Source organism: Sebastes umbrosus, chromosome 20, assembly GCF_015220745.1.
Source record: "Sebastes umbrosus isolate fSebUmb1 chromosome 20, fSebUmb1.pri, whole genome shotgun sequence".
Lineage (NCBI taxonomy): Eukaryota > Metazoa > Chordata > Actinopteri > Perciformes > Sebastidae > Sebastes > Sebastes umbrosus.
The window spans coordinates 21,948,868-21,975,046 of record NC_051288.1 but is presented as its reverse complement, the minus strand read 5'-3'; the positions used below and the strand labels follow the sequence as shown (position 1 = coordinate 21,975,046).

The window sequence follows — 26,179 nt, the reverse complement described above, 5'->3', positions numbered from 1 at the left end:
ATCACACGCCTGGCTTTGTTGAATACTGATTGGTCAAGTTCAGTTATTTCTTTATAACAGACCGTTGCTATGGTTGCAGATCTGATGTCGGACTCTGGCGGACCGTTTTTGTGTCAAATTATTGATTTCTTAAGTAAATAGCTGTTTAATAAGCGGGATAATGTTCACGTCACAAACGTCGTTAAAAAAACACATCACAAACGTCGCTAAAAAACACGTCACAAACGGTACTAATGTAACGTACAAAACAAAACACTGGTCTCCTGGTTTAAAGTCCTGTGTTTGTTGGACCCATCCACCTCCCCTCCCGACCGCCATAACCTGTCTTTCTCACATTTAATTCTACATCACCAGCTCTGTGCGTAGCATATTTATGCAAATGCATTTACACTGAAGTCAGTGCAGACTACATGGCGTACAAATGACACGCCAAAAGCAAGAACGGCGTTCTTATTGCGCACTTTTGCCTTGAGCATTATCGTGTGATCTGCTGGAAATCCAGTACAAAAGCCCTGCTTTAAATCCAATATCATCCAATAATCAATAATAGAATCCATCCATATTTAAAGCCTCAAAGTCACGCAACTTCATTTCATCAGAAAGATTCTGAAAAGAGATTTCTTGTGGAAAGTTTTTCCAAATGTTCAAAGTCTATGCATAAAGGAATGGCCTGTTTTACTCACAGAAAACCTGACCTGAATAAAAACCTCTTGATGGGCACTCCACTGTTAAAAGCTGCTTTACTGGAGCAGAATGGAACGAGACGGAACACAGAGGAGGTGGTGGAGGATGTGCTGCATGTCCAGACTGATGCCAACTCATAACAGTCTAAGTGGTATAGAGTCTGTGCCTTATGCTGAGCGCCCATTGAAAATCTATTTATAATAAACAAGTAGTGACCATAATTAATATATAGAGACGGAAAGCACCTCCATCTGCTGCCGTGCATCTGCTAAGCAGGACGAAGGCACGTGTGTGTGACAGTGGAATTCAACAAGCTTGGAGTACTGCAAAACGCACGCTAAGCGATATGAAGTGTCTTCCGCTAGCATGACTGCTCCACAGCAGGTGGCAGACAGCTGTGCGTAGGTGGAGGAGGTCTCCAGGCAAAGTGTGTGCAACGATGTACAATGTGTGTGTGTGTGGCCTGAATGGACGGTGACATTCCTTCAACGTGATAGGGGTTAAACGGGTGTCAGGTCAGTTGGAGAAGGAAGAAGACATGGACGAAGACGGAAATTCCACCTTAAAAGTGGAAGCCTGGTGAGCAGCAGGAGCCTCTTCTTGTTGTTCGAAATCAGTACAGATGGTTTTAGTCTAACTTTTAGCCTGCGTCAATTTTAATTTGTGTCAATCGTGGTAGCCAGTACTCGGTCCAACTAGCACCGCCCCAGTACTCTGTAAAGTTTACCCAGTACTCATTAGGGGTGGAAATCACCAGATGCCCCACAATACAATATTCTCACGATACTTCAGTCAAGATACGATCTTATTGCGATTTTAAACATTTTGCAATATGCTATTTATAAGCTTTTTTCAACTGCAAATTATGCAGTTTGTCAACATCTGTTTCATCTATCTCTATCTCAGTTTTCATTCACATACTTTGAGGTCAGAGGTCAAGGGACCCCTTTGAAAATGGCCAGGCCAGTTTTTCCTCAACAAAATTTAGCGTAACTTTGGAGCGTTATTTAGCATTCTTCCAGACTAGTCAACGTGACATGGTTCAATTCGATGGATTCCTTAGGTTTTCTACTTTCATATGATACCAGTATCTCCACTTTAGCTTTAAGACTGAGCTCACTACAACATCTGGAAGTCAGAATAGTGGTCAGATTGTTAAGAGGTTAATAGTTTATAGAATAAAAGATTGAGACTTGACGTCCGTGTATTGATACAATATTGTCACATAAAATATCGCGATACTGTGCTGTTTAAATTTTTTTTCCCCACCCCTAGTACTAATGGGTATAAAAACCACAGGGTCACCAATAACGCCCAAAACAGTGGGATATTCTGATCCAGTTTTAGTGCTGTTGTCATTATTACCATTGGGTTATTCAGCCATACCATGTGGTTATTTTTGACCCACTAACAATGTCATAATTACATTTTCATTGGGTCAAAATCCCTGTTACTTTTACCCAGTGTAATGCTATCTTTAATCTTTATATTGGGTCATAAATCACACCAAAAAGATCATGATCATGATGATTTGTGTGCAGAAGTGCCCCTTTAAAGAACAAAAACAAGACAGTTTCCTTTTTAGAAATCTTATTGTGAAGCAGCCAAACAAATTATTCCTCTGACATTTCCTCCTTTGATACCTTCAACATGCTTCACAGTATAACAACACTTTATATAATGAATTTGTAGCCTGCCATGCAGGGTTGAATGTAGGCTGCCGAGCGCCTTGAGAAATGGCATCATCACTATGAAGAAAAGCCCCCCCCCCTCCACACCGATCAATGGAGCAGTCCGACTCACTGTCTTCCTCCATGCTGCTGCCTGTCGCACTCTGACACTCGGGTGAACGCCCTCGGGACCGGGGAGGGGAGGGGGGCTCTTTCCGGCAGAGTGCACTCGGCTGGGCCTGCCCATGTTCACAGCTGGGACGCCATTAAGTCCCAGCAAAGCGACCCATGGGTTATGGATGAGAGGAGGAGGAGGAGGAGGAGGAGGAGGAGAAGGGAGGAAGAAGGGGCGTCGTTGCTAAAGGATCCTATCTGTTACACTGCGCTGCTTTGTTGCCCCCAACACAACAAAGTGAGGGGTCTCAGGAGCTTTGTGGGGTGCTCATTTTCTAAGATTTTCAGTTTTGGTAACAGAAACTATCTCTGTATTAACCTTAATGAATCTCTTTGTGGTTCTGTGCAGGCCGGGACACCTTTGGAGTGCAGCGATGCGCTCTCTTCTCCCTTCCTTGACACCCTCTTTGAACCCAAAGCCCAAACCTTTCCCTGAGGGGAGTCAGAGGTTGGGATTTTGATGCTACACCCCCACAACAAAGGAAGCCCAACCCCCTCTTTTGTAGCTTTCATTGTTGTCTCTGCTGGAGGGGAATTTGGCTGCGTGAATCCACTTGCCCCAGTTCAGCTCTTCATCACCAAACTAAAATCATGACACGATGAAAAGCAGAAAATGCATCCATGCTGCCGTATGCTGTTTACATGTTGTTAGATCAGCACTGAGGGATGGACGCACTGCCTTATTAGTACAGACCACGGCCATACAGTACAGCCAATCGGGGGGATGCTAATCACTGGCTTCGAGCTCTACGGAGACAGATTGGGGTTAATGACCTTCTGGAGAGCCAGAGGGGACACTGGGAGTGCATTTTTCTATGTATGCATGACATAAACAAGGGCTAAGTTGGGAAAAAAGGGACATGATGACAGCTACAGAGGCTGAGCTGAGGTGAGTCATTCACAGGCTGAAGTGGGACAAAGAGGTCGGAAGTCAAGAATGACAGATTTAAGATTGATTAGAGGAGGAGGAGGCAATAGGAGCTGTTAAATTTCCAATGCAATCAGAGCGGATGTGATAGCTGAACAGATAATGGATTTTTCAGCACTTAGTATGCATCATTTTTCCACTTTCTATCACCCAAAACTAAACACATCCAGTTGTCAAAATCAGCTGTAATCAGTGAAATTGTAAAGGCATTGTGTGAAGATGAGCTGCTGCGAAAAGAACAATCAAATATTTGAGAACACAAAATTAGGAAATCACTGCTGCAGTACAATCAAAGTAACAGCATCACTTGAAGCACATTATCTTTTTTGTCTAAAAGTGGGAAAATATATATTTCATCTTCATGACTTCACAGAAATTCTCAGTCTTCCACACATGAGCGGATCTGACACAACAGCACATCCATTTAGATCGGTATGTGAGAGTCTAACATCAATGGAGAAAAAAGGGGGGAAGGTGAAGGAAATGCTGAGGAACACAGAAAAAGCAGGAGAGAGAGAGGGAGGGGAAACAAAGACAAGAGAAGAAACAGAAAGGTCTGGATGAGGAGGAGGAGACTGTTTGCACTCGCGTGGAACATTGTTCCCAGGGAATCTCTATAAGAAAAGCCAATGAAGCAGAAATATCGAGTGTGTTAAGAGCGCGTGTTTGCTCCTGTAATTGAATAGCACAGTCTGTGGCTTGTTCATTTATCCCGTATCGGTCGAGGCCGCCGTAATAGCGAGATAAAAGCTTTCAAAAGAAACTTGTCTGAGTCGGACATTAAAGTGATCAGCGGTGAGACGGAGGAGGAAGCACGTTGTTTTTTTGTCAAGGACAAATGGTGCTGCTGTGGTTGCTGGAGGACAGACCAATGCTCTTTAATCATCTCTAATTATGTACAGCAAGTGTGAAATCTACCTAGACGTCCACGTTAGTTAAGGTTATAAAACTGTGTTTCTTTTTGCATTAAACTCTGCAGTTATTAAGCATCCAGCGCGGTCAGTCCTCTAAAGTGACCTGGAGCTGGAACAAGCACAAGGACGAACATGATAAATCTCTTCCTTCAAATACAAATGTTCTTGCTAATGTTCAGGACATAATGCACACTACACTCCAGTAGCTCCTTGACAAGACCAGTGAGTACAGAACATGGCACATTTTCCTTCAGCACTAACGTAACATGTTATGCTATATACTGTGCTTGGCTGAGCGTGCATCTATGGAGGGTATATCCACAATCTTTACAGTAATTACCAGAGGTGGGACAAAGTCATTGTTTTTGCAAATCACAAGTAAGTCTCAGGTCTTTGCACTCAAGTTCCAAGTCCTAAACTTTCAGTTTGAGTCATAAACAGTCACTCTACACCAAATGTAATGCCATTTTAACAACAGAGTAAACAGCACGAACTGGCGCTCGGTAACGTAACATTAGTTCTTTGTGGGTTTTCTCCTGCAACTTGATTGGATGCTGTTGGATTGGTCCAAACAAAGTGAATCTGTAGAGTTAAGTATAAGATAATCAAATGCAAGTCGCCAAAAATGGAGTCCAGAGTTCAACAAAAGAAGACCACTTTTCAGGGATTCAGCAAAAAACAACAAAAGATAGAAATTCAGTTTGTTCAGTTCAGTTTTTCCCCCCCAAAAAAGTAAATAAACCCAAATGTCCAACGCTGTCGGAGTTAACTCTGGTACCGGGCAGTTGATCGTCTTCGTGCAAACACTCTTTTTAATAACATACTTATTAATCTTTGGGCTTTCGGGAAGGTATCAAGTATTTTCAAGTCAAAGTCCAAGTCGAGCTGCAAGTCTTTTTTTGATTTTGCCAAGTCGAGTATACAGTCATCAAATTTAGGACTCAAGTCTGACTCGAGTCCACACCTCTGATAATTACTATCAACCACAGATAATGAAAAACGTGTGCAAACTATGACCTCCAGATAGTGAGTTACCATGAGGCCAAAAACCACCAACAGATAAACAGATCTATCATATTGTCTTCTAACAAAATACCACATCAGTATACATCACTCAGATACTGTGGCAACTACATTACGCCACGGTCTTGTTAAAATGAGTAAATGTTTACTCCTCCAGCTATCATAAAATAGAAGAAATTCATCTTAAATGAGTATTTGACATTTGGGGAAATAGGCTCATTCGCTTTCTTGCCAAGAGTGAGATGAGAAAATTGATATCACTTTCATTGCTGTCCATTAAATAAGAAGCTGGAGCCAAGAGACGGTTAGCTTAGCTTAGCACAAAGACTGGAAACGGGGGGAAACAGCTAGCCTGGTTCTGCCTAAAGGTTACAAAATCTACCTGATTAACAAGTTAGATTTGTTTAATGTGTACAAAATCCAGAGCGGTTATGGAGCGGGACTGTTTCTTAGCCAGGACCAGTGACTTCAAAACAACATCATTCCTTAACCTCGGGACCAGATTGTTCTAAATAGTGCATCACTTCATTATTTTAGAGAGCAACAGCCTAATGTCTAATTTTGTTTTTGAAGTAACCGGCCCTGATAACGGCAAAAAACAGAGACCAAAAGACTGATAAAAAACATAAACATGAAGCACAAACGTTCACTTTGTATCACAGCATTATAAATAATTGAGTTCTGGCATTATGTAACTCAATAACAGTATTTACAATGACCATATTCAACAATAAACTGTTGTGACCTTGGCTGCTTTGGCTGCTCGGATAGCACGAGGACACAGTGATGGACACAGAAAGTTATTTGGCACAAACTTGTTCGGGTCACAAAGCAGGAAATGGGGAAGGGGAAGTCAGATGGACGAGAACCTGCTGACCTACACATGATGTCTGGCTCAGTACACACACACACACGCGCACACACACACACACACACACACACAAAGGCTCACACACAACTATTAGAAAAAAAAACTAGGCCCCTGTCCTATTTTTGGGTGAGCTTTTTCAGTTTTTGCCCTCTTTCCGTCCTCCAGGCCTGAGGACAGAGAGATGAGAAATACATTTAACGCATCAGACAGACGTGACTGAGGAGCACCGAGTGATCGCTGAAGAGATCAGCAGATTATCTCAGGAGGATGTGCATCCCCAAAAGCAATCTCCAACAATGCCGGGGTGTGTCACTTTCTCATGGAGAGGTCAGTGAACGCCTCAAAACAAAGTGCTCATCGTGAGTGTAACTGAGTGAAATACCATGAATTCCTTCGAGGAGAGACTGTCCAAACATGTCCAGACTGTCCTGAGTTCTTGGAGGGAGATCAGTGTGATGCGGCTAAGAGGCAGCTTATAGACGAATCCCGCAACCGTTTTGTGTTTCGGCATCTAGCGGCTCATAGTGACTCTACTGTTTGCTAACTGTGTTAACTGGTGACATTCAGCCAAATGCATCTGTGGTTGCTCGTAGTAATTTACGTAAAAGGTCGGCATACTTTACATGAAGATACAAGTCAAAAAAATGATACACGTCTTAGGACAGCTTACATTCAAATGATTGCGTATTGTAGGGAGACGCCACCGCAGTAATGGAGACTTGTTTACTTGTATTCAAAGGCAGGCTTCATGCTTTAGTGGAGTGCAGCAGGTATAAACACTTTTACCTTTAGTAGTAGTTGGACAACAATTCATAGTTTGTTTCAAGCAAACAGAACCCTGAACTCTGCAGTTCGATGCATCACTGGTTGAGATTCTCCAACATATAGTGACTGTACGATGAAGAAGAAGAATAGCTTGCTTATTGTCAGAAGACAGTAATTAGAGGAAAAACTCCAGTCAGGTGATTCAGACATTCCATCACTGACAATACCAGCGTCCAACAGAGGGTGAGAAACCGACAACCACACACACACACACACACACAGACAAAGAACAGTGAAAGATCACGACCCCTCGCATTCCATCACATTCGATGGCCCAGAGCCAACGGAGGAATTCACCAGGATTGCCCACACTACAACTACCCAATTACAGTTCCTCTGAAAAGGGGAATACGGCCTCGGTTAAAGGCACGGCTGTACTGCTCAATACTCTCCACAGCAGCGACCGACTAAACATCGATTCAGCATTTCCTTTACAAAAGAGAGGACTCAACAGTACACGGCCTGAGCTTAATTTCTGTTCCGTTAGACTGAATTCTTTACCGTTAAACACAGTTGCGATGCTGTTAATCATCCCAGCGCAGAAACAAACTGTTCATTAACACCGCAGTGTCTCAATAATTCAAGTATAAATCATAACTTGACAACTATGCAAGCACATCCAGGGGCGATACATTGCCTGTTTTCATCCCTTGATGGTATATAATATCCAGAATGCGGCATATCATCACTGCTACTATAATGCAGACACCCAAGGAAGTGGTGATCAGAATGAAGTTTGACAGCCCGCATGGGACAGGAAGTGTACTGGCCTAAATAGCATTGCATCAGCTTGAAATTGTGTCATTAGCTTTGGTGCTTTGCAGAAAAATTGTTCTACAAACTGGCAACATGAAGGGCATCTGTGAGAAAAAAACAGACAAAAGAGAGTTGCTGTGTCACAGAGAGAGAAACGGAGATACAAACGTCAGAGAACAAGAGAGGGTGATGGTCGCGGTGATGATGATGATGATGATGATGATGATGATGATGGGGGTTTCCCACCCCTGACTTGGAGACTCTCAGAGCGGCGCTGCTCTCCTGCTGAGACTCACCAACCTCCCCTCCCACACCCCCCCCCCGTGGTCCTGACTTTACTTCCACGGTGCTTCGGAGAATGGAAACTGGCAGCACGAGAAGAAAATATCTCCTTCACTTTTCCTCTCTTACCTGACACCAGCACGACAAAAATACTATTTAGCTGTGCTGCCATCTGATATCTTGTAGAGCAGAAATGCATCAAACTACTACTGTTGGTGAAGAGATAGCAACTAATGTTAAAGCCAGTGTTTAGTGCCTTAAATGGAACATTCGCCACCTGTTCTGTAGCTGTTCAATTGGTGTTGATGGTAAATGTAGTTGACTGAAGCAATACATTTCTCAGTGGGTGCGATATTGACCGAGAAAGCTGAGTTCTCCTGCTTGCAGAGCTTTGCCAGCAGTGCCTACATGTACCAGGATGCATTGCGTACAAGCTCCTGACGTTAGCTTTTTCTTCTGGCGATTGCATCCACACTTCAAAAATCATAAAAGTGGTGTTCACTTGTGGAGATTATCTTGCTGAACAAAACATGTAAGTATCATAAACGTGTGTTTGCCACAGCGCATATTTTCTACAATAATCCAAAACCCAATGCAAGATCCCATTGACTTTTTGTCGAGGGAACCCTCTAATTTCCTGGTTGGCCTACAAAAATACATCATCCCTGCAGCACTCTACAGTGACTGTGCAGCAAAAGTCACATGTTGTACGATGTCTTTCAGCTCATCACAGCAGCTTGCTAGCCCCATCTCAGCTCCACCCTGTTGTCCATTTAGTACAGTCGGTGATGCAAGAAGTGAAAGCGTGATTGCAAAGTACTATCAAGGGATATTTCACATCTTCCAGCCATTATTAGCCTAAATGGAACTGATTCCTGCAAGTTTATCCTTTGTTAGATGTTTCTTTTACATTTGATTGACAACGTGTTACCATAACTAATTCTTCCATTGTCAAATTACTTCCACATCTTCATGCGGCCCCTCTCTGACTCCCTTGGCCCCTGAAGGTCCCCTGAACCCCCCTCTGAAAACCACTGTGCTGAGACGCTGCAGCAACTTAAATATGTCATCTATTCTCAGCACGATGTACCATGCATACACTGACAGAAGCTAAGCTGTAACCCTGAAAAATTAAACAGTGAAACAATAAATCATTCATAGAACTTGACATGTGTTCACAAGCTGGTCATTAGTCCTCCAACAGTTGATCCCAACCCACTTCACAACTGTGTGAAACAGTCCCGTCACCGCCTTTGGAGTGAGACCAGGAGCGGGAACCACTTTAACTCCCATGGGTGACACACATCTACGCCAACATGAGGGTGCTCTCTGATCCTCTCTCTCTCTCTCTCTCTCTCTCTCTCTCTCTCTCTCTCTCTCTCCAACAGACACAAAGACGTATTTGTCCAACCTAAAAATAAATGAAAAATGTTACCAAGCCTAATTGAGGGCAGTATTTACAAGATGGGCGTGTTCTGTCTCAACTGGTAAACAACATTTCTGTAATATCCCATGAAAAAAAGCACATAACTCAATGGTGTAATGATATTTTTGCAAAGAGGAATTACTTTTAGAAAGACCACTATAATGACAAGGCAGCAGAAAGCATAATGATAACTTTCAGTGATACCACGGGAGTGTCGGGAACATTATGAGCCATATATTGAAGGATTATTATAGAAAGAGTGTCACAGAAACCTTTTTAAACTCACTATTGAGTATGCACATTGCATTGTGTCTCCAACAAAAAGCACATAACTCAGTGGTGTAATGCCATTTGTGCAAAGAGGAATTACTTTTAGAAAGACCACTATAATGACAACACCTATGGGACTAGATATAGCTCCTAATTCATGTGATGGATTCACCCTCACCTAAGTGGACTTTCAGAGAAACATTATGAACCACTTTTGTCGTCAATAGTACGAAAAATAATGTGAATCTGAAGGCAGCAGAAAGCATAATGATAACTTTCAGTGATACCACGGGAGTGTCGGGAACATTATGAGCCATATATTGAAGCATTATTATAGAAAGAGTGTCAAAAAAAACCTTGTAAACTCACTATTGAGTATGCACATTGCAATCTGTCTCCAAAAAGAGCACATAACTCAATGATGTAATGCCATTTTTGCAAAGAGGAATTGCTTTTAGAAAGACCACTAAAATGACAACACCTAAAATAGATAACACCAAGCAGATTTACTTGATCCACTGATCTATGGGACTGGTTATAGCTCCTAATAAATGTGGTGGACTCTTCAAGTGGTCTGGATGACATTAAGATGGGCCACATTTGTCATCAATTGTGCAAAATGTAATCTGAAGGCAGCAAAAAGCATGAAAACAACTGATTTCCGTGATATCATAGGAGTGTCAGGGAAATTATGAGCCATATATTGAAGGAATATTATAGAAAGAGTGTCACAATAACCTTTTTAAACTCATTATTGAGTATGCACATTGCAATCTGTCTCCAAAAAGAGCACATAACTCAATGGTGTAATGCCATTTTTGCAAAAGAGGAGTTGCTTTTAGAAAGACCTCTATGACCAGTGATATCATAGGAGTGTCAGGAACATTATGAGCCATATATTGAAGGATTATTATAGAAAGAGTGTCACAATAACCTTACAAACTCACTATTGAGTATGCACATTGCATTCTGTCTCAACTGGTAAACAACAATATTGTGATATCCACTGAAAAAAGCACTTAACTCAATGGTGTAATGCCATTTTTGCAAAGAGGACTTGCTTTTAGAAAGACCACTATAATGACAACACCTAAAACAGATAGCCCCAAGCATTTTTTACTAGGTCCACTGATGTTTGGGACTGGATATAGCCCCTAATATGGACTTAGAGAGACATTATGGACCACTTTTGTCATCAATAGTGCAAACTGTAATGTGAATCTGAAAGCAGCCTGAACCTTATGAGCCATATATTGAAGGATTATTATAGAAAGAGTGTCACAAAAACCTCATAAACTCACTATTAATAATGTACATTGCATTCTGTCTCAACTGGCAAACAACATTTCTGTGATATCCCCTGAAAAAAGCACATAACTCAACCCTCTTTTGTCATCAATAGTGCAAACTATAATGTGAATCTGAAGGCAGCAGAAAGCAAACTGATTTCAGTGACACCACAGGAGTGTCAGGGAAATAATGAGCCATATATTGAAGGATTATTATAGAAAAAAGGAGATGCAATGTGTCACAATGACCTTAAATAAATTCCCTATTGAGTGTCATGCACATTGCTTGATAAGTGCATAATGTGCCCCATGTCCCATGTCCTCCCACTGACCTGCTGGTAGTTCTCCTCTTCAGGCTGGAAGCTGTTGTCAATGGGCTGGAACCTCAGGTTGATATGAGGGAAATTGTGCAGCCAGTAAGTCCACCAGGGAGCAATGTAATCCACCCGAGCTGAAGACATCCCGAAGCTGCCCAGAGAAACAAAAGTTGGGCTACAGCTTGAATGATCCTCCCGGTACCGGAGATCTTAATCCTTTCTTCTCATATCAGACAAAGACTGTGGTTAAAGCATTAGAGCATGCTCTCACACTCTCAGGTCCACATGAGGAGAAGTCCTGCAGAGACAGCAGTGGTGCTGCAAAGTGCAATCCCACTTCTTTACAGGAAAGAAGAAATAATGCACCAGTGTGTCGGTGTGTGTGTGGACCTCCAGCTCCTCCGATCCAACAGACAGCTGCTCCACACGCACACTACACTACACTCACTACCAGCGGGGACGCGCACTGAGAGTCACGGGAGCGCGCAGACACCCCCTTCTGAGGAGTTTAGAGATATCAGTCTGCCAGCATGTCTGAGATAATACTGTTAAAAAAATACACTTTTTTGCTTTTGTCGTAACATAATTTACACATTTGCACTTTGTAGTAATATTATTTTCATTTTGACATCATGTTTTATTGTTTATATGTTGTTTTATCAGTCTATCTGTGAAATTAGCTACTGCACTGCCACCTAGTGGTCAACTCAGACAATTACAAAGACCTGTAATGTACAGCAGGGGTGTAATTCATGTCCTAGTAGAGGATGTCTGAGTCTAACACTAGCAACTTTCATCTTCAACAACTGTAAAATAAATAAATGAATACATTAATCAATCATCAATCAATCAAAGGGTGGTGAGTCTCTATGGAGCTTCCTCTGTAACTAAACTTGTGAAATCAAACCAGAGTGCTGCTTGTCTGTAAATGTAAAATGCAAATCAGATTTTCATCAGATTTTATTGTCACACATTTGTATTGTACACACAGCACAGCACACAGTGAAATTTAGTCTCTGCACTTAACCCATCCTAGTAGTAGGAGCAGCTGCTATACAGCGCCCTGGGGAGTCCAGTGCCTTGCTCAAGGGCAGCTCAGCAAGGCCCAGGACGAGAACTGGCACCTCTCCAGCTACCAGTTGGCAGGGACTTGACCCTCTGGTTCCCAAGCCAAGTCCCCTAGGACAGAGCTACTGCCGCCCCCCCCCCCCGTCTGCTGGATTTCATCCCAGTAACCGACCAGTTCACCCATTCTGTAATACCTGGTTTTATTATAAGAAGTGTGCATATTGATGTTTTAGTAGCATGTTTGTGTGATGCTGCACCAGGACTCGAGCTGCAATGATTAATCGGTTTACGTATTTTTTTAAGGAAAAAAATGGCTAAATTCTGATATGAATCCTGATGAATATTTGAATGTAAATTACTTTCAATGCATTTATTTGAAAAATAAGTATTTATCGAACTTCTTCATGAACCTGAATATTGCATCATTTGGAGGAGCATTTACTGCTTGAATAATCATCATCCACTACTGGTAACATTAGTACATATACAGTATGTACTTAAGGTGCATTTGATTATCAGAGATGTGAGGTATACGACACTAAGAAGGTAAAGAATTTTTAGTTACTTTGACATGCCTTTATAATAGAGGCAGTTCTCATAACACTGGTTATAGCTCAAAGCTGACATCTTGTGGAAAGATGTCATAACACAACATATGACCATTCCTGTTTAACAAGCTGTCTACACACCACACCCAGGACACTGATAGACAATACTTCATGATGCAATTCAGTTTTTTTTAATCCATCATGTTGGCATTACAGCATGAGAATGCAGCAGACACAAGACCACAGAGAAATAACTGTTTTCCAATTTTTTATTACAATTATTTGTACATCACGGATTTACTTGAGCTCCTTCACAGCCAGACCTGCAAAGACAAAAAGACAACAGGTTAGAAAATATAAAACTTCACAGCAGCAGAGACAGGAGCACTCAATTTCTGCATCTGACGATCTTGAACCTCTTTTCTCTTGTGAATATTCCTTTGAATGCGTCATGAGTACACACCAATGAACACACATTTGAGAATCCCTTGTTCAGAGGGAATTACCTCAAACATCTGACAAATCCGACAGACCGGCTTCAGCCGTGCAGTTACCATTAAAAACTGTTGCCAGCCATATCCAAGTTGATCTAAATCCTTCAACAAGGAGACTATGGAGGCTTAATATTTATTGTAAAAATGATTTGTCAAATTACTTAAGAGCAACTGTGTGCACACAACTAGACACATAATACAACTGAATCAATGCAATCATAGCAGTCCAATTATATTTGCGTCACAGTTTGGCAGATCTCCAAAGACGGATGCAACCGAAGGCTTTATTTACACGTGTTTGTTTTTTGTTCAAATTGCATCATTTATCAGAAGCACATTTCATTTTCTGGGCTAATTTGTTTGCAAACTAGAGAAAATTAGTTGCAGTGTAAGCCCACACACTATTTTCATACTCTTCATTTTTCAACTTTGATCATGTATTAACAGCTACCTAAAGAATACAATATTAAAAACCTGGCAAACCGTCTTAGTTACAAGCTCATTCAGATTAACAGAATGAAAAACAGCCATCCCCCACATACACCTGGTTTCACAGGTGACCTTTAAATGCAAAAGTCCACAAGTAAATAATCATAACTGCAATAATATGGAGGCATTAGGCTGCACACACTAACATTTCTCCTGTTCTCCTGTTCCTCTTCATTGCACTTTGTTTGGCATACGTTGCAATGATACGAGACCATCATTCACTATCACTGTCATTTTTACAGTATTCTGACTGCCACAGTTTCAGCGGTCTTCATCAGCCTCAAGACGTTTTCCCAATATTATAAAACTGCCTTGGCAGAAGTGTCTGCAATTGTGCTTTAAGTTGCACAGTTAGTCATTTTCCATGGGAAGGGACCCAATATTGTCTACCCCCCGTGGACTCATCCCATTTAAAATGCTACAAAACCCAGCCGAGTTTTTATTGTAAACAACTTCAGCTTATACATTTGTTTCTACCCAAGATGCACTGGTTATGTTCCTGAGGCCCAATAAATCCGTTGAAGCCATTTCCTGCATTGTAAAACTGATGCAATGCGCTTCTACGAATGATCCGAAAACTGCCTTGTTTACATCAGTTTGAGTTATTTCATTATTAGCACATTGCTTCTTTTTACAGTGCATTGCTACCACTATAGCCATCCCCTGCAGTCAACAGAAATGTAACATGCCATCCATGTGCTTTTGGCATGCATGTGCATCCTTGTGCATAATAAAGTAAAACAAGAAACTCAGACCCACTCCAAGTGGTCCAAAACTCAACAGGGTGCCAGCAGGAAAAGATGCAAACCTCTTAAAACAGAACAATCTAAGACTATGTTCAAGGTCAAATGTATATGACTGGTTGTTAGTACTACTGACCTGGGGGCAGGGACTGCTTGAGCTTCTCAGCCTTCTCCTTGTCTGTGATGACCAGGGTGTACAGGTACCTGCTGCAGCGCACCTTGAATTTAACATTGTCCTTGTTCTTCTTGATCTTTACGGCTGAGGGAAGACAAACAAGACAGTTCAGATTCAACTCAAACAGAACCAACTTCTTGGATTAAAGTCATAATTCAAACTTCACAGTGACAGATATGTGACTATTTGTACATTTTTCAAACAGCCCGTTGTAGTGTATTATTTTACAGGTCCGTATTTTCTGAAATATTTTCTAGGAAGGTTCCAAGACACACTTATAAAGGGAAATACCTATAGGGGAATAGGAAAAGTAATTAATTGTTCAATTATTCTTGAAAACTTTATTCTCCATGTATCTTGACTTGTAAGCTTGCCTGTAGACAAATCTCACTTTTGCATGTTCAGCTGGCCTGCTGAGCCCTGACTTAAGACTCAAGGTTACACTACCAATTATCTATCTAAAATGGAAGCAGTCTCTGTATGTATGCACGTCTGTTCTCAGAGTTTCTCGGCAACCGGATGAACTTCACACTTGTCAGGTGTATTGCTGAGGACCCTGCAGTGTGAAGTTATTTAATGGTGTAGTTCTAGAGAAAGCTGCGAGCACCAATAGCGGAGGCAAAGCAATCACACTGAGGCACGTTTGGAACAGACACTGTACTAGTTTGGAATAAATTGGAGGTGATAATTAATAGTCTCTACTTCCTCTATAAGAAATGGCAAATTACATGTTTTTTAATAGGAAACTTCTCAGTAAATTATGGACCCATAAAAAGAAGCGTTGTCAGTTGTACTTTTTAACTGATTTTCTTGCAGGGGCAAATATAACCTACAAGTGGTCACCTGCATGTCAACCATGCCATTTAAATGTGCTTATATATTCAAGGTTAAGAAATGCATCACTTTCATTTACATCAACCAGTACAGCCAGGTGAGACAATTAAGAGTTTAACTTACACTTGGCATCCTTCCTCCTGGCTGTAAGCAGGAAATCTTTGATTTCTTCTATCTTGCGAGGCTACAAATAAAGAACAAAGCAGGCACAATTATTATTGAGAAAAAAGCATCAAAACTCTCAGATTGAGAATTAGAACAACAAAGTGATGTTAGGGGACCGGTGGAACTGATGTTTCTGCTAGAAATCGAAACCCAGCACTAGGTCCATCATTGCTCTAGCAAGACATAAAAAGCATCACGAGCACATCAGCCTGAGATGTTTGCATTATCTTGCTGACAGCCAAAACAAGTCTTTAATTCAAAGTAAGTAAGGCAAAGCAGCTTTATTTGTATAGCACATTTCAGCAACAGGGCAATTCAAAGCACTTTAGATACACATTCAAGAATATTGAGACAAAGTGCAAAAGAACATTAAGACATATTAAAACAGTTATAAAAACATTAAAGATTAGAAAATAAAAACAAGCTAAAAATAAAAGCTAGGATAGAAGCTAAAATAGAGTTAAACACACAAGAGTAAAAGCTCTAGTGCAGTATAAGATCATTATCTGGTTTAATAAAAGGCAGCAGCAAACAGGAAAGTTTTAAGCTTTGTTTTAAAGAACTGAGTTGGAGTTGGTCCTGCAGGTTTCTGGGAGCTTGTTCCAGATATGGTGAATAAAAACTGAACGCTGCTTCTGCATGTTTAGTTCTGACTCTGGGGGACACTAAGCAGACCTGATCCAGATGACCTGAGAGGTCTGGATGGTTCATAACATAGAAGATCAGAAATGTATTTTGGCCCTAAACCATTTAGTGCTTTGTAAACCAGCAGGAGTATTTTGAAATCAATTCTCTAAGAGACAGGTGTAAAGATCTCAGAACTGGACTGATATGATCCACTTTCTTGGTCTTAGTGAGGACTCTAGCAGCAGCTTTCTGATCCATTTTATTTATTTAAGTACTTGTAACTAACTGGGCACCATTGGTTAACCTAAGATAAGCCTAAATCAGTTCACCACATCTACAACTACAACAGTTAGACTGTTAGTTTTACAGTTGCAGGTCATAACTGAGGTAAACTCATGCTGCAATGTGCTCCTCAACACGTCATACCTGTGCGACAGACTAGCAGCAGTATGCTAATGCTAACAACCAATACTACATGCTATCTGACGCTTCATAGACCACAAACACACATTTAACGTTACTCCATTCACAAACTCAAAACATACAACATTATCAGCCATGCGGACTTAAGCTATAGATGTATTTAAATGAGATTAAGAGCTTACCATGCTGCCGTGTCAGCGGACTGAACGCTGTAGAGCAGAGAGAAGATAGCTGTCAGTTTATCGGTTATAACAACGGGAATAAAAGTGTTAGAAAACAAATAGTTATCTCAGAATGTAGCTACTGAAGTGTTTAATGATAATCTAGCAGAATGGGGATGTGGTTATTAGCGTTAAAGAGGATGGATGATGATAGAAATTGATATTTTTGTTTATGTGTGAATGTGAGACTCACTCAGTCGGCCAGAGAGGAAGATGAAAAGGGGCGGGACTTCCGGTTAGGAAGGCTTTTATACCGCACTACGGTAAGAACAGAGGGACAATGTGGAGAGAGAAAAGCGTATGACTCGTTGCATATGTAAAGTCAAATTTGACGTTTAGAGAGTACTTTATTCATAATAAGCGTTCAACATTGGACCTCTGTACTGTAGGCTATTGTCTATGGTTATGTGGCTTTTTGTCAATTTCTCATAAAGGGAAAACAGTGTTTGGCTTTTACACAAACAAGAAAGCTGACTATCTTGAAGTAAACACAAACACTTAAAGGGACTATTTGTAACTTTTTAAGCGTATAAATGTAGCGGGTCGCCACACATGCGCGTTCGCATATGCGCGCTCGCGTGTGGCTGGAGCCTCGTCTCCGCTGCCTGCTCTCCTTCACTCAGAATGCGCGCACGTCCTCGCTGTCTTGCTCCACCTCTAGACGTGAAAGCGCGCGTTCACTACACACTGCAGAAGAGTTAGTTTAGCTCTGAGAATATCTAGTGAATGCACAGGGGACGTTTGTGCAGAAATAACTGCTGCAGTTCCTCCAGACCAACAGAGGTTTCCCGTGTCTTGTGAAGTGACGGAGCTCTTCAGAGAGTTACGTTACCCTCTCATTACCGACCGGGTGCCGGTGTCTCCTCTGCTCTCTACGGCTGCGGGCGGAGAGAGCAGGGAGACACGCTGCAGAGCCCCGCTGCCTCAGCCTGCACTTAGGCAGGAAAAGCCAACACTAGGATCAGATCTAAATCATGTTCATGGAGAGACCTTCGTCTGGTCAGCTAACATTACTGCCAAGCAGCTGAAATATAGAGTGATATTGTGGTTTTAGCTGACGTGTGTCGCCTCACTGTTTTGAACGATGCTCGTTCAGGTATATTTAGAGCGAGCAAGCGCGAGCCCGACGCTGACTTTCGTTGATTTCACGGCCACAGGTGTCGCTGTTAAGAAGCATTTCTGAAAGTTACAAATAGTCCCTTTAAGATAAGATAAGATAAGATGAACCTTTATTAATCCCCGGAGGGAAATTCAGGTGTCAAAGCAGCAACATCAGCAAACAGTGAAAAACAGGAGAGGTAAAGGTATACAAAAATTATAAAAAAATAATAGAGATATAAAAGATACAGAGTGAATGGGTGAACATAGTGTGTACAGTCTGTCAATAAATAAATGTAATATGTGCAATAAATACATTTAATATGTGCATATGTGCAGTCTATAAAGTGGTATATAGGATGTATAGTGTAAAGTAAGTGTAAAGTGTGCCAGTGGTTAGAGTCCAAATGAAATAAATGCCCTTTCTCCTAGGCAGGTAAACTATAATGACAGCTGCTGGGAGAACAGTTTGGCACTGTATGTAGTAATGGATGCACTAGTGGGAATCAATCTCTTGTCCTGCACTGAGGTCTTTGAAAAGTAATTCTCTCTAATGTGTATTTTCACTGATGTGTGAAAGGAATAATGCTGGCCCTGACAAATAGATTCCATATTGGCTAAAAAATACTGAGGTGAACACTATATCCCCCTCTGCAGACCTGGTACGCCCTCTGATGGTGACTTGAAACATTGCTATGCTTGGTGATACATGCTGTCGCTACTTGGTCTGTATTGAGAGCCTTTACCGCTCCCTCTATAGCCAAGTTAAGTCAAATGGAGTTTATTCATTTAGGCCAAAATCACAAGTTTGTCAGAGGGTTTTACAATTTTCAACATATGACATCCTATCCTTAGGCCCTTGATTAGGATGAGGAAAAAAAGACAGACAGACATGCAAAAGGTGCTGCATGTATGTACATAGCCAGAGACTTAGAAATACCTCATAGGAATTCAATCCCATAGGTCATGAATTAAAAGCAAATCCTCTAGGACCTTTCTGAATAGCCACAAGGAAACAAGGCAGTGAATTGTTCATTGTTTTCACATTTAATCATTACAGGGGATCCTGTCAGTCGTATATGTCAGTGAGTTGTGGGCATGCAGTTGCGCCAGTGATTTTCAGATTTGAATTTTTGTTTTTTTATTTTGTGGCCAGAAAAAAAGTTAGAAAGCAAAAGTTTTTTTGTGTTTTTCTTTTTTTTTTTTCTAAATAATTTTTCCTATCCTATTGACCATCTTGTGTTTTCTTGAATTTATCTTGCGACTCCTTAAAGTTGAGAAGCACTGATGGTCTGTTTCAAAGTCTTTTCCACACTGCCAGGAACTAAATCGTTGTAAAATTATCTTTTTTTGGTCCAGAAGCAATATAGTGAGTAAAAAACAAAACCTCCACATCAGAATCCTGTGTAATTTAAGTTAATTTATCTATACTCCTGCTCAGGTCATAAAAAACATAACATTTCCAGATTAAAATAGCCCTATCTGCTGTCAACAGGAAAAAAATAATAATAATTCTGGATTAAGGCATAACATAAAAAAATGTTTTATTCCACAATGTAAAGTCAGTGGCTGGATAAAATAGTTTTAAATGGTGTTACAGTTAGTTTGGCTTCCAAAGCATTTGAAACCGGATGGAACGCGGGGCTGCATGGCTGGTGCTCAGCTGCAATCTGATTGGTTAATTGGTCAAGTACGTCAGAGCTAGGCGTTAGAGCTAGCAGAAGGTCTGTTAATGATGAACTCACCATGAAGATGTGGATTATCTTCTACTGCAGGGATATTAAAATATGCTTTTTGAAGAAAAACTTGAGACTAAAACACCTCGGTGCTCAACAGCCGCTGAATATAGTTATAAACCAAACCGCTGGTAAAAATAATGAGATTTAAAGTCGATTGGTAAAGTGGCTAACTGTTAGCTTGTTGGAGGAGACCCTTTTTGTTTTGCTTCCTGTGTGTTTTATTGGATTTCTGGATGGTACCTGGACAAGAACAGACTTTCAGGATCTCAAGCATCTTTCTGAGAGGATTACCAAGCATGAAAACAACAGGACAACATCTGCACAAGGGGAATTGAGCACTGTTATATGACAAGTTGAGGAGGTATGTACCCAGTAGGATGAGCTATCACCTGTGTTAAACTGTGTGGCAAAGTGTTAAATGGTGCATAATGTCAAATTGTGCAACTTTTCTGTGAATAGAATAGAAAGATTTATTGTCATCGTATTAAATACAACTAGATTCACAGTTTCAACTTCTGGTCAGTGCTTTAAAACAAATACTTGACAAGACTAAATGAGGCAGATAAGACATATAACAGGTAAAACACACACACAGTTATTAAGCAAATAAAACAGGTAAAGTAGATGTAATAAATAAATATAAACGGAAGTGTTACACTAGAAGTATGAAATATAAAAATAGATGTAATGTAAACAGAGGTAATTGCACTTGTAAAACAGGTAGGGTATAGATGTAATAAATAAAATGTAAACAAAGTTAGTTGCACTTAAGGTGTATATTGCATCAAGGATATATTGCACAGTAGTATATTGCAAAGTAGTTGTCCCACCATTTATTCCACCTTAAATGCCACTGATATGCTTAATATGAAGTGCATAAAGTAAAATGTTCAGTAGAAGAGGATAGATAGACAACTTAGCTGGTCCTAAAGTCAATTATAGCTCCTCTTGTATGGACAATAAAACTTATTCAGAATAGACTCCTCCAAAATATATATATATCTTGCCAGAAAAATTGAAAAGAAGAAAAGAAAAATGAATTTAGCAAGGAAGGCAAAGGTGAAAGTAAACTTGACGTTGTATTAAAATGCTTTAAGGATTATATTCACACAGTAGACAGGTGTTAGGGCTCCAGGTTTATTAAGCAACTCAAGGTCAGACTGCCTCTGGGTGATGCAACATTACTGTTCATAGAGAAAGAAGATAAAGCAGCCTTAATAGGCTATATTCAGTCTGCTTCATTAATTAGTGTCTTCTGATTAATGTATGTGCTGGTTGAATTTAAGTCTATCTATCTATCTATCTATCTATCTATCTATCTAAATCATTTACTCCTCTTATTCTTTACTTTTTCTCTTCTTAAACTGAACTAACTGTGGATAGAGAGACTGTAAGCCCGGAAGGCCCAATTTGTTTCCTGCAAGACTGCTGCGTTGTGTGTTTTTACTTGTATATATATTCTGTCAAGTATTTCTTTCGTTTCAGACTAACTGTAAATTATGGTTGCTCAAAAAGCAAAAAAAGATTCGCCAGAGACATCTCTGACGCGTACACACATTACAACCAAACCTGATGACTTATGGGTTCAATTATCTTTTACAGTCAGGACAGATAAATCCAAAGGGTGCCAGAATAATAAGCCTTTAAGAATATAAATGGTTCACACAGAAGAAATTCCCATCTATTATCCCCACAACTTGACAAAAATAATTCGATATATATCTGCAGCAGCCGAGCACAGTTAATGGACCAATCCTGCTGGAGCCAAAAGTTGTGAAACACATTTCTGCTCGGTGGGTGTCAGTTTACTTTTCTTTAGCTTAAGGTAATGCTTTGTCTTCTAATTTCTTGCACATATACTTTGTTTTACAGGAAATAGTTGAGGCTCAGGAAATGGCAAATATACTCGGTGCACTATTGAATACAGATTCAGTATGAATGTTTGAGTTCATTAATGAGCTCCATCAGCTGAAGTCTGTTTTAGTATTCAAGTTTCAAATACGACAGACCAGCTTTGTCAATAATTTACACCAGGAGATCTGTGCGAGCCGAGCATATTTGGTCGTTAAAATTTGAGTGACACCTTAGTCCATTTCCACGGAGATCCGCCTTGACATGGCATTAATTCATAAAGACAGGAAACACCAGATCAGTCGTTTTTAATCAACCTACTATCTTCCCGTTTGCCCGAGTCCACAGGCCATCTTTCCCCAGATACTCAATCAGTGCTTGTACTATTGGACACGTTCTGCTCAGGATTTTAAATTTTCAGCAGTCTCTTGTCAATCAAGGTGAAAGATGGAGTGCAGTTTGTTTCAGTAATGGTTCAGGAACTCAGAGCACGACCTCTGAGCGCGTCTGCAATCACCTGCAACACAAGTACAGACTAGAAAACCACTGCAGAATGTACATTTTCATGCCGTCATTGCTTGTTTGCTTGTTTGCCGTCTCGAACCATTTTCCTCACCATAACAGGGACTGAAATGAACAGTTTTGTACTCCTTGCGGCAGAGGAGATTATACTGTATTTCTCCAACAGACATTCATTGACACCGCTCCTTGACATAGCTGAGGGAAAGTGAGGGCAACTCTTAGCTTCAGTAAAAGGCCTCCATCACTGTTCAGAGTGTGTGATATGATGGAACTGCAGTGTGTCATTGTTATAGGGTTGTATGAACAGTATGAAATCTGATATAGTGGTGGATAGTGAGGAGCTTATTTTATGCATTATACAATATAAATTCAACACGGTGAATAGTTTGTTATTTAACCCGGATTTGTTGACCTTGGTTTTACTTTTGTTATTGTTTGGGGTCACAGAAATCCCACTGCTGTAAGTGTAGTGTGACTGTAAAACCCAATACTAAGGCTGCAATATGATGTATATATCGTCAAAACTATATACAAATGTCTATCGTATATATTTTTCTATATCGTTTCTATATGGGCTAGGCCTATATTACATTTTTTCTCTATTATTTCAATTAAAACTGTGAGAAAATACTCAGTACTTTTCATTTTTCAAGTATTTGATTGACACAAGAGTATACAAATATAGGCTTTACCGTGTTGTTATTTCATAAAGACTATTTATTTGTTGAGTTACCAGAGAACATGCTATATCGTGATTTATATCGTCATGGAGATATGAAATGACCTATATTGTGATTGAAGATTTTCGTCATATCGCCCAGCTCTACCCAATACCGGTATTTAGAGAAGTATTAAAGAATAATTAGAGATGTATTTGCCACAAACTGGGCTTGATGAAGGTGAAACAATTCTAGAAATTGTTTTATATTTTATACAGGCTATGCATGAAGATATAAATATTAATTTTGTTTGACAGAAAGTCATTTACAGGCAAAGAAATGGACATCCTATATCGTTATGTTAGGAGTGAATTAGATAGAGAATAAACTGTTATAAATTTATTTTTAGGGTTTTATTAGTAAAATCTGTGATTTTTCAGGGATTGTGCTGCATAAAAGTACTTTTTATAATTAATTATATTGTAATATATAAAAAGAAGTAATGGCTCAGTTTCTGTAATGGACTTCTGAAACATAACATCAGTTTAAAATCATATTTATAAGCTATTCTCATAAAATTAGGAAAAGTAATGACGTATCAAGCTGATAAAACAATGTTAAGTATGTATTTTGAGCTTTTTAGACAGAGCATTATGTGTTATATGAGTGTATTGAAGATATTTTCCCGTATTAGTATGATGCAAGTGCTTAACTTTATTAATTCATGGGAATAAGTGTGGGCTTTTCTGGTATTTCTCCCAGTTTTATTGTATGATCTGTTGTTATTTGTTATCCTTATTGAATGTCCGTATCTGTGAGGGGTGGATGTATTACAGTAATAGTGTAATAGTGCACAGGGAGGATCAGCTCAGCCTCATAGATTACAACAAATGACCATGCTCGGTTTAACTAAAGCTCTTCTGCACCGGGATGATCTTTATTTCATTTTGCTCGCACAGCAACAAACATGATCCTCTGTGCCAAGCTGTTTTGCAGAAACCCAGCGTGACTCTAAATAGTTTCTCACAACTGCAGTTCTGCTTTCCTGGCAGTAGAGGGCAGTGAGTTATCGCTCCAAAGATGTTTGAACTGTGTCTCATCCTCACTGTGACAATGGGAGACGCTGTGTATCAAGGAATGGACTCCACTAGTCACCACACTATACTTTGGAAAGGGAGTGATTGCAGGACTAAAACAAACATTTGATTGTATAAAATGTTACATAAATAGACCCCATACAATCAGGTTTATACCCCATAATCTTCTGGTCAAAAACAACCCATTACTCTACTTATCAATACATCTAAGCTTTGTTTCGGCTTCAGTACATGTATCTTTAGAGATATGGACTTTCTCTCTGCCTGTCCTATAATTTGAACATGGGCTGGAAGAGTCAATAGCGTTTCCATTCAGTGTTGTTTTTCCCGATCTATCCAAAGATTCACTAAATGGTTTCCTTTATAGATCAGCATTGACTGAATTAGGGCTGCAACTAACGATTATTTTCAGTGTCGATAAATCTATTAGTTGTTTGGTCTATAAAATGTCAGAAAATGGTCGATCAGTGTTTCCCAAAGCCCGAGAAAAAATCTCTTGTTTGTCAACAACTCAAAGATATTCAGTTTACTGTCATAGAGGAGTAAAGAAACCAGAAAATATTCACATTTAAGAAGCTGGAATCAGAGAATTACTCTGACAGATTAATCGATTGTCAAAATAGTTGGTGATTAATTTAATAGTTGACAACTAATCAATCAATCGTTGCAGCTCTAGACTACAAATCTGGTAAACAAGCTGAGTAATAGTGTTTGATTTAACATTTAGTCTCGTTATTATCTACCCATGATCTTCCTCGCTGTCAGTGTTTTGGTTCATTTTGTAAAAAGGAAAAAAAAACAAATTGAATGAAATCTTAAGTAAAGAGGTAAAAATTAACATCAGAGTATGATTTATTTTGTACTACTTTGTCATTCGTAAGTGCCTTCATCATTTCAAGTGTTAACTGTAAAAAGAAATGGATTCAATGAGCCTGCCTTGGGCAATTGCTAAGTTATATACTCCACAGTGTTTGTTTATGATTTCCTTCTGCGCTGAAAACTCATTTAAAGTCCTTTATTTTTGGACACACCTGGTATTTAAATAGTACCCCGAAACTATATAAACCCCTTTTTGTGTCAAGTTAGTAATACAAATATGTACCCTCAGGCTGGAGATGCTCGTACTTTGTAACTCATGCGCTGGTTTATTAAAAAGGCAAAGTGGGGGGTTAGAGGAAACGAATGATCTCGGCTTAGAGATGTTTTTTAACTCTAACAGACACGTAAAGCGTGGATGATGGAATTTGAGGAGCTCCTCCATAGACATTGTAGGTAATGATACACATCATTCCTGCCTGCGGGGCCCGTATGCGCGACAGCACGAGCGGCTTCACCCGAGAGCTGATGAGTAATGCAGCGGCAGGTATCTGTTATTAATCACGGTTTGATCTATGGATGAAAAGCAACAAAAGATTACCTGAAATAGTTTATTGAACCGTCATTATTGGATTTACTTCGGCCATGAAGTTGGTAGAAGGTTTTAAAAGTCTTGCGTGAATGCACCGGTAAATAGAGCAGAACTGGTAGGGTGCATTTTTATATGTAAAGGATTAACTATATCTAAAAAAGTTGTTATTCACTGCAGGAAAAACCACCTCCGGTGATAATGTGGGATGAAATACAAAGGCTTAAAAGTTAATGTGAAATTAAAATGAACGGCTGTGTCATTGAAGTTGTGTTCAAGTTGTGCCTGTCATTAGGAATGCAGTAGGAGAGCACTTCAAAATCCTCTCTACCGCACTGCTTCCCTAATCTCCCTGATTATTGATCAGATTGATTTGTTAAGTATTGATCCCCTTTCCGGCAGCCTTATCAGAGGCAAACTTAAAGTACATCTGCAGACGAGGGGAGATTATTAGAGAGTCTGAGGGTTTACCCTGACAGAATCTCAATGTGAATGTGCTTAGACTTGTCAGAGTAGCCACAAACTGTTGAGAAAGTTTACTGCGAACTTCTCCATTATGTCCAATGTCGGCTTTTGTCACAACTCGCTGCTG

At 40.1% G+C, this 26,179-nt stretch overlaps 2 protein-coding genes and 1 long non-coding RNA gene across 6 annotated transcripts in view; 1 reads left to right on the top strand and 2 right to left on the bottom strand.

Moving 5' to 3' along the window:
• ttyh2 (tweety family member 2) overlaps window positions 1-11,881 on the bottom strand; it is a 70,663-nt gene extending 58,782 nt beyond the window's left edge. For 2 of the 3 annotated variants that reach the window (XM_037755538.1, XM_037755539.1), the window contains exon 1: window positions 11,445-11,881. In XM_037755538.1, the coding sequence (XP_037611466.1) occupies window positions 11,445-11,573 (129 nt within the window). In that variant the 5' untranslated portion in view covers window positions 11,574-11,881. The remainder of the gene's footprint in view (window positions 1-11,444) is intronic. The other variant, XM_037755541.1, reaches the window with a different exon arrangement.
• Window positions 11,882-13,220: 1,339 nt separating this feature from the next.
• rpl38 (ribosomal protein L38) lies at window positions 13,221-17,479 on the bottom strand. Its single transcript, XM_037755649.1, has 5 exons — window positions 17,410-17,479; window positions 17,178-17,204; window positions 15,904-15,964; window positions 14,908-15,030; window positions 13,221-13,368 (listed from the first exon to the last, which is right to left on the bottom strand). The coding sequence occupies exons 2-5, from the start codon at window positions 17,178-17,180 to the stop codon at window positions 13,343-13,345; spliced, it is 213 nt and encodes a 70-aa protein (XP_037611577.1). The 5' UTR covers window positions 17,181-17,204; window positions 17,410-17,479; the 3' UTR covers window positions 13,221-13,342.
• Window positions 17,480-20,065: 2,586 nt separating this feature from the next.
• The window catches only part of LOC119479737, a 152,851-nt gene continuing 146,737 nt past the window's right edge, over window positions 20,066-26,179 (top strand). For both annotated transcript variants that reach the window (XR_005204745.1, XR_005204746.1), the window contains exon 1: window positions 20,066-20,414. This is a non-coding gene — a long non-coding RNA (uncharacterized LOC119479737). The remainder of the gene's footprint in view (window positions 20,415-26,179) is intronic.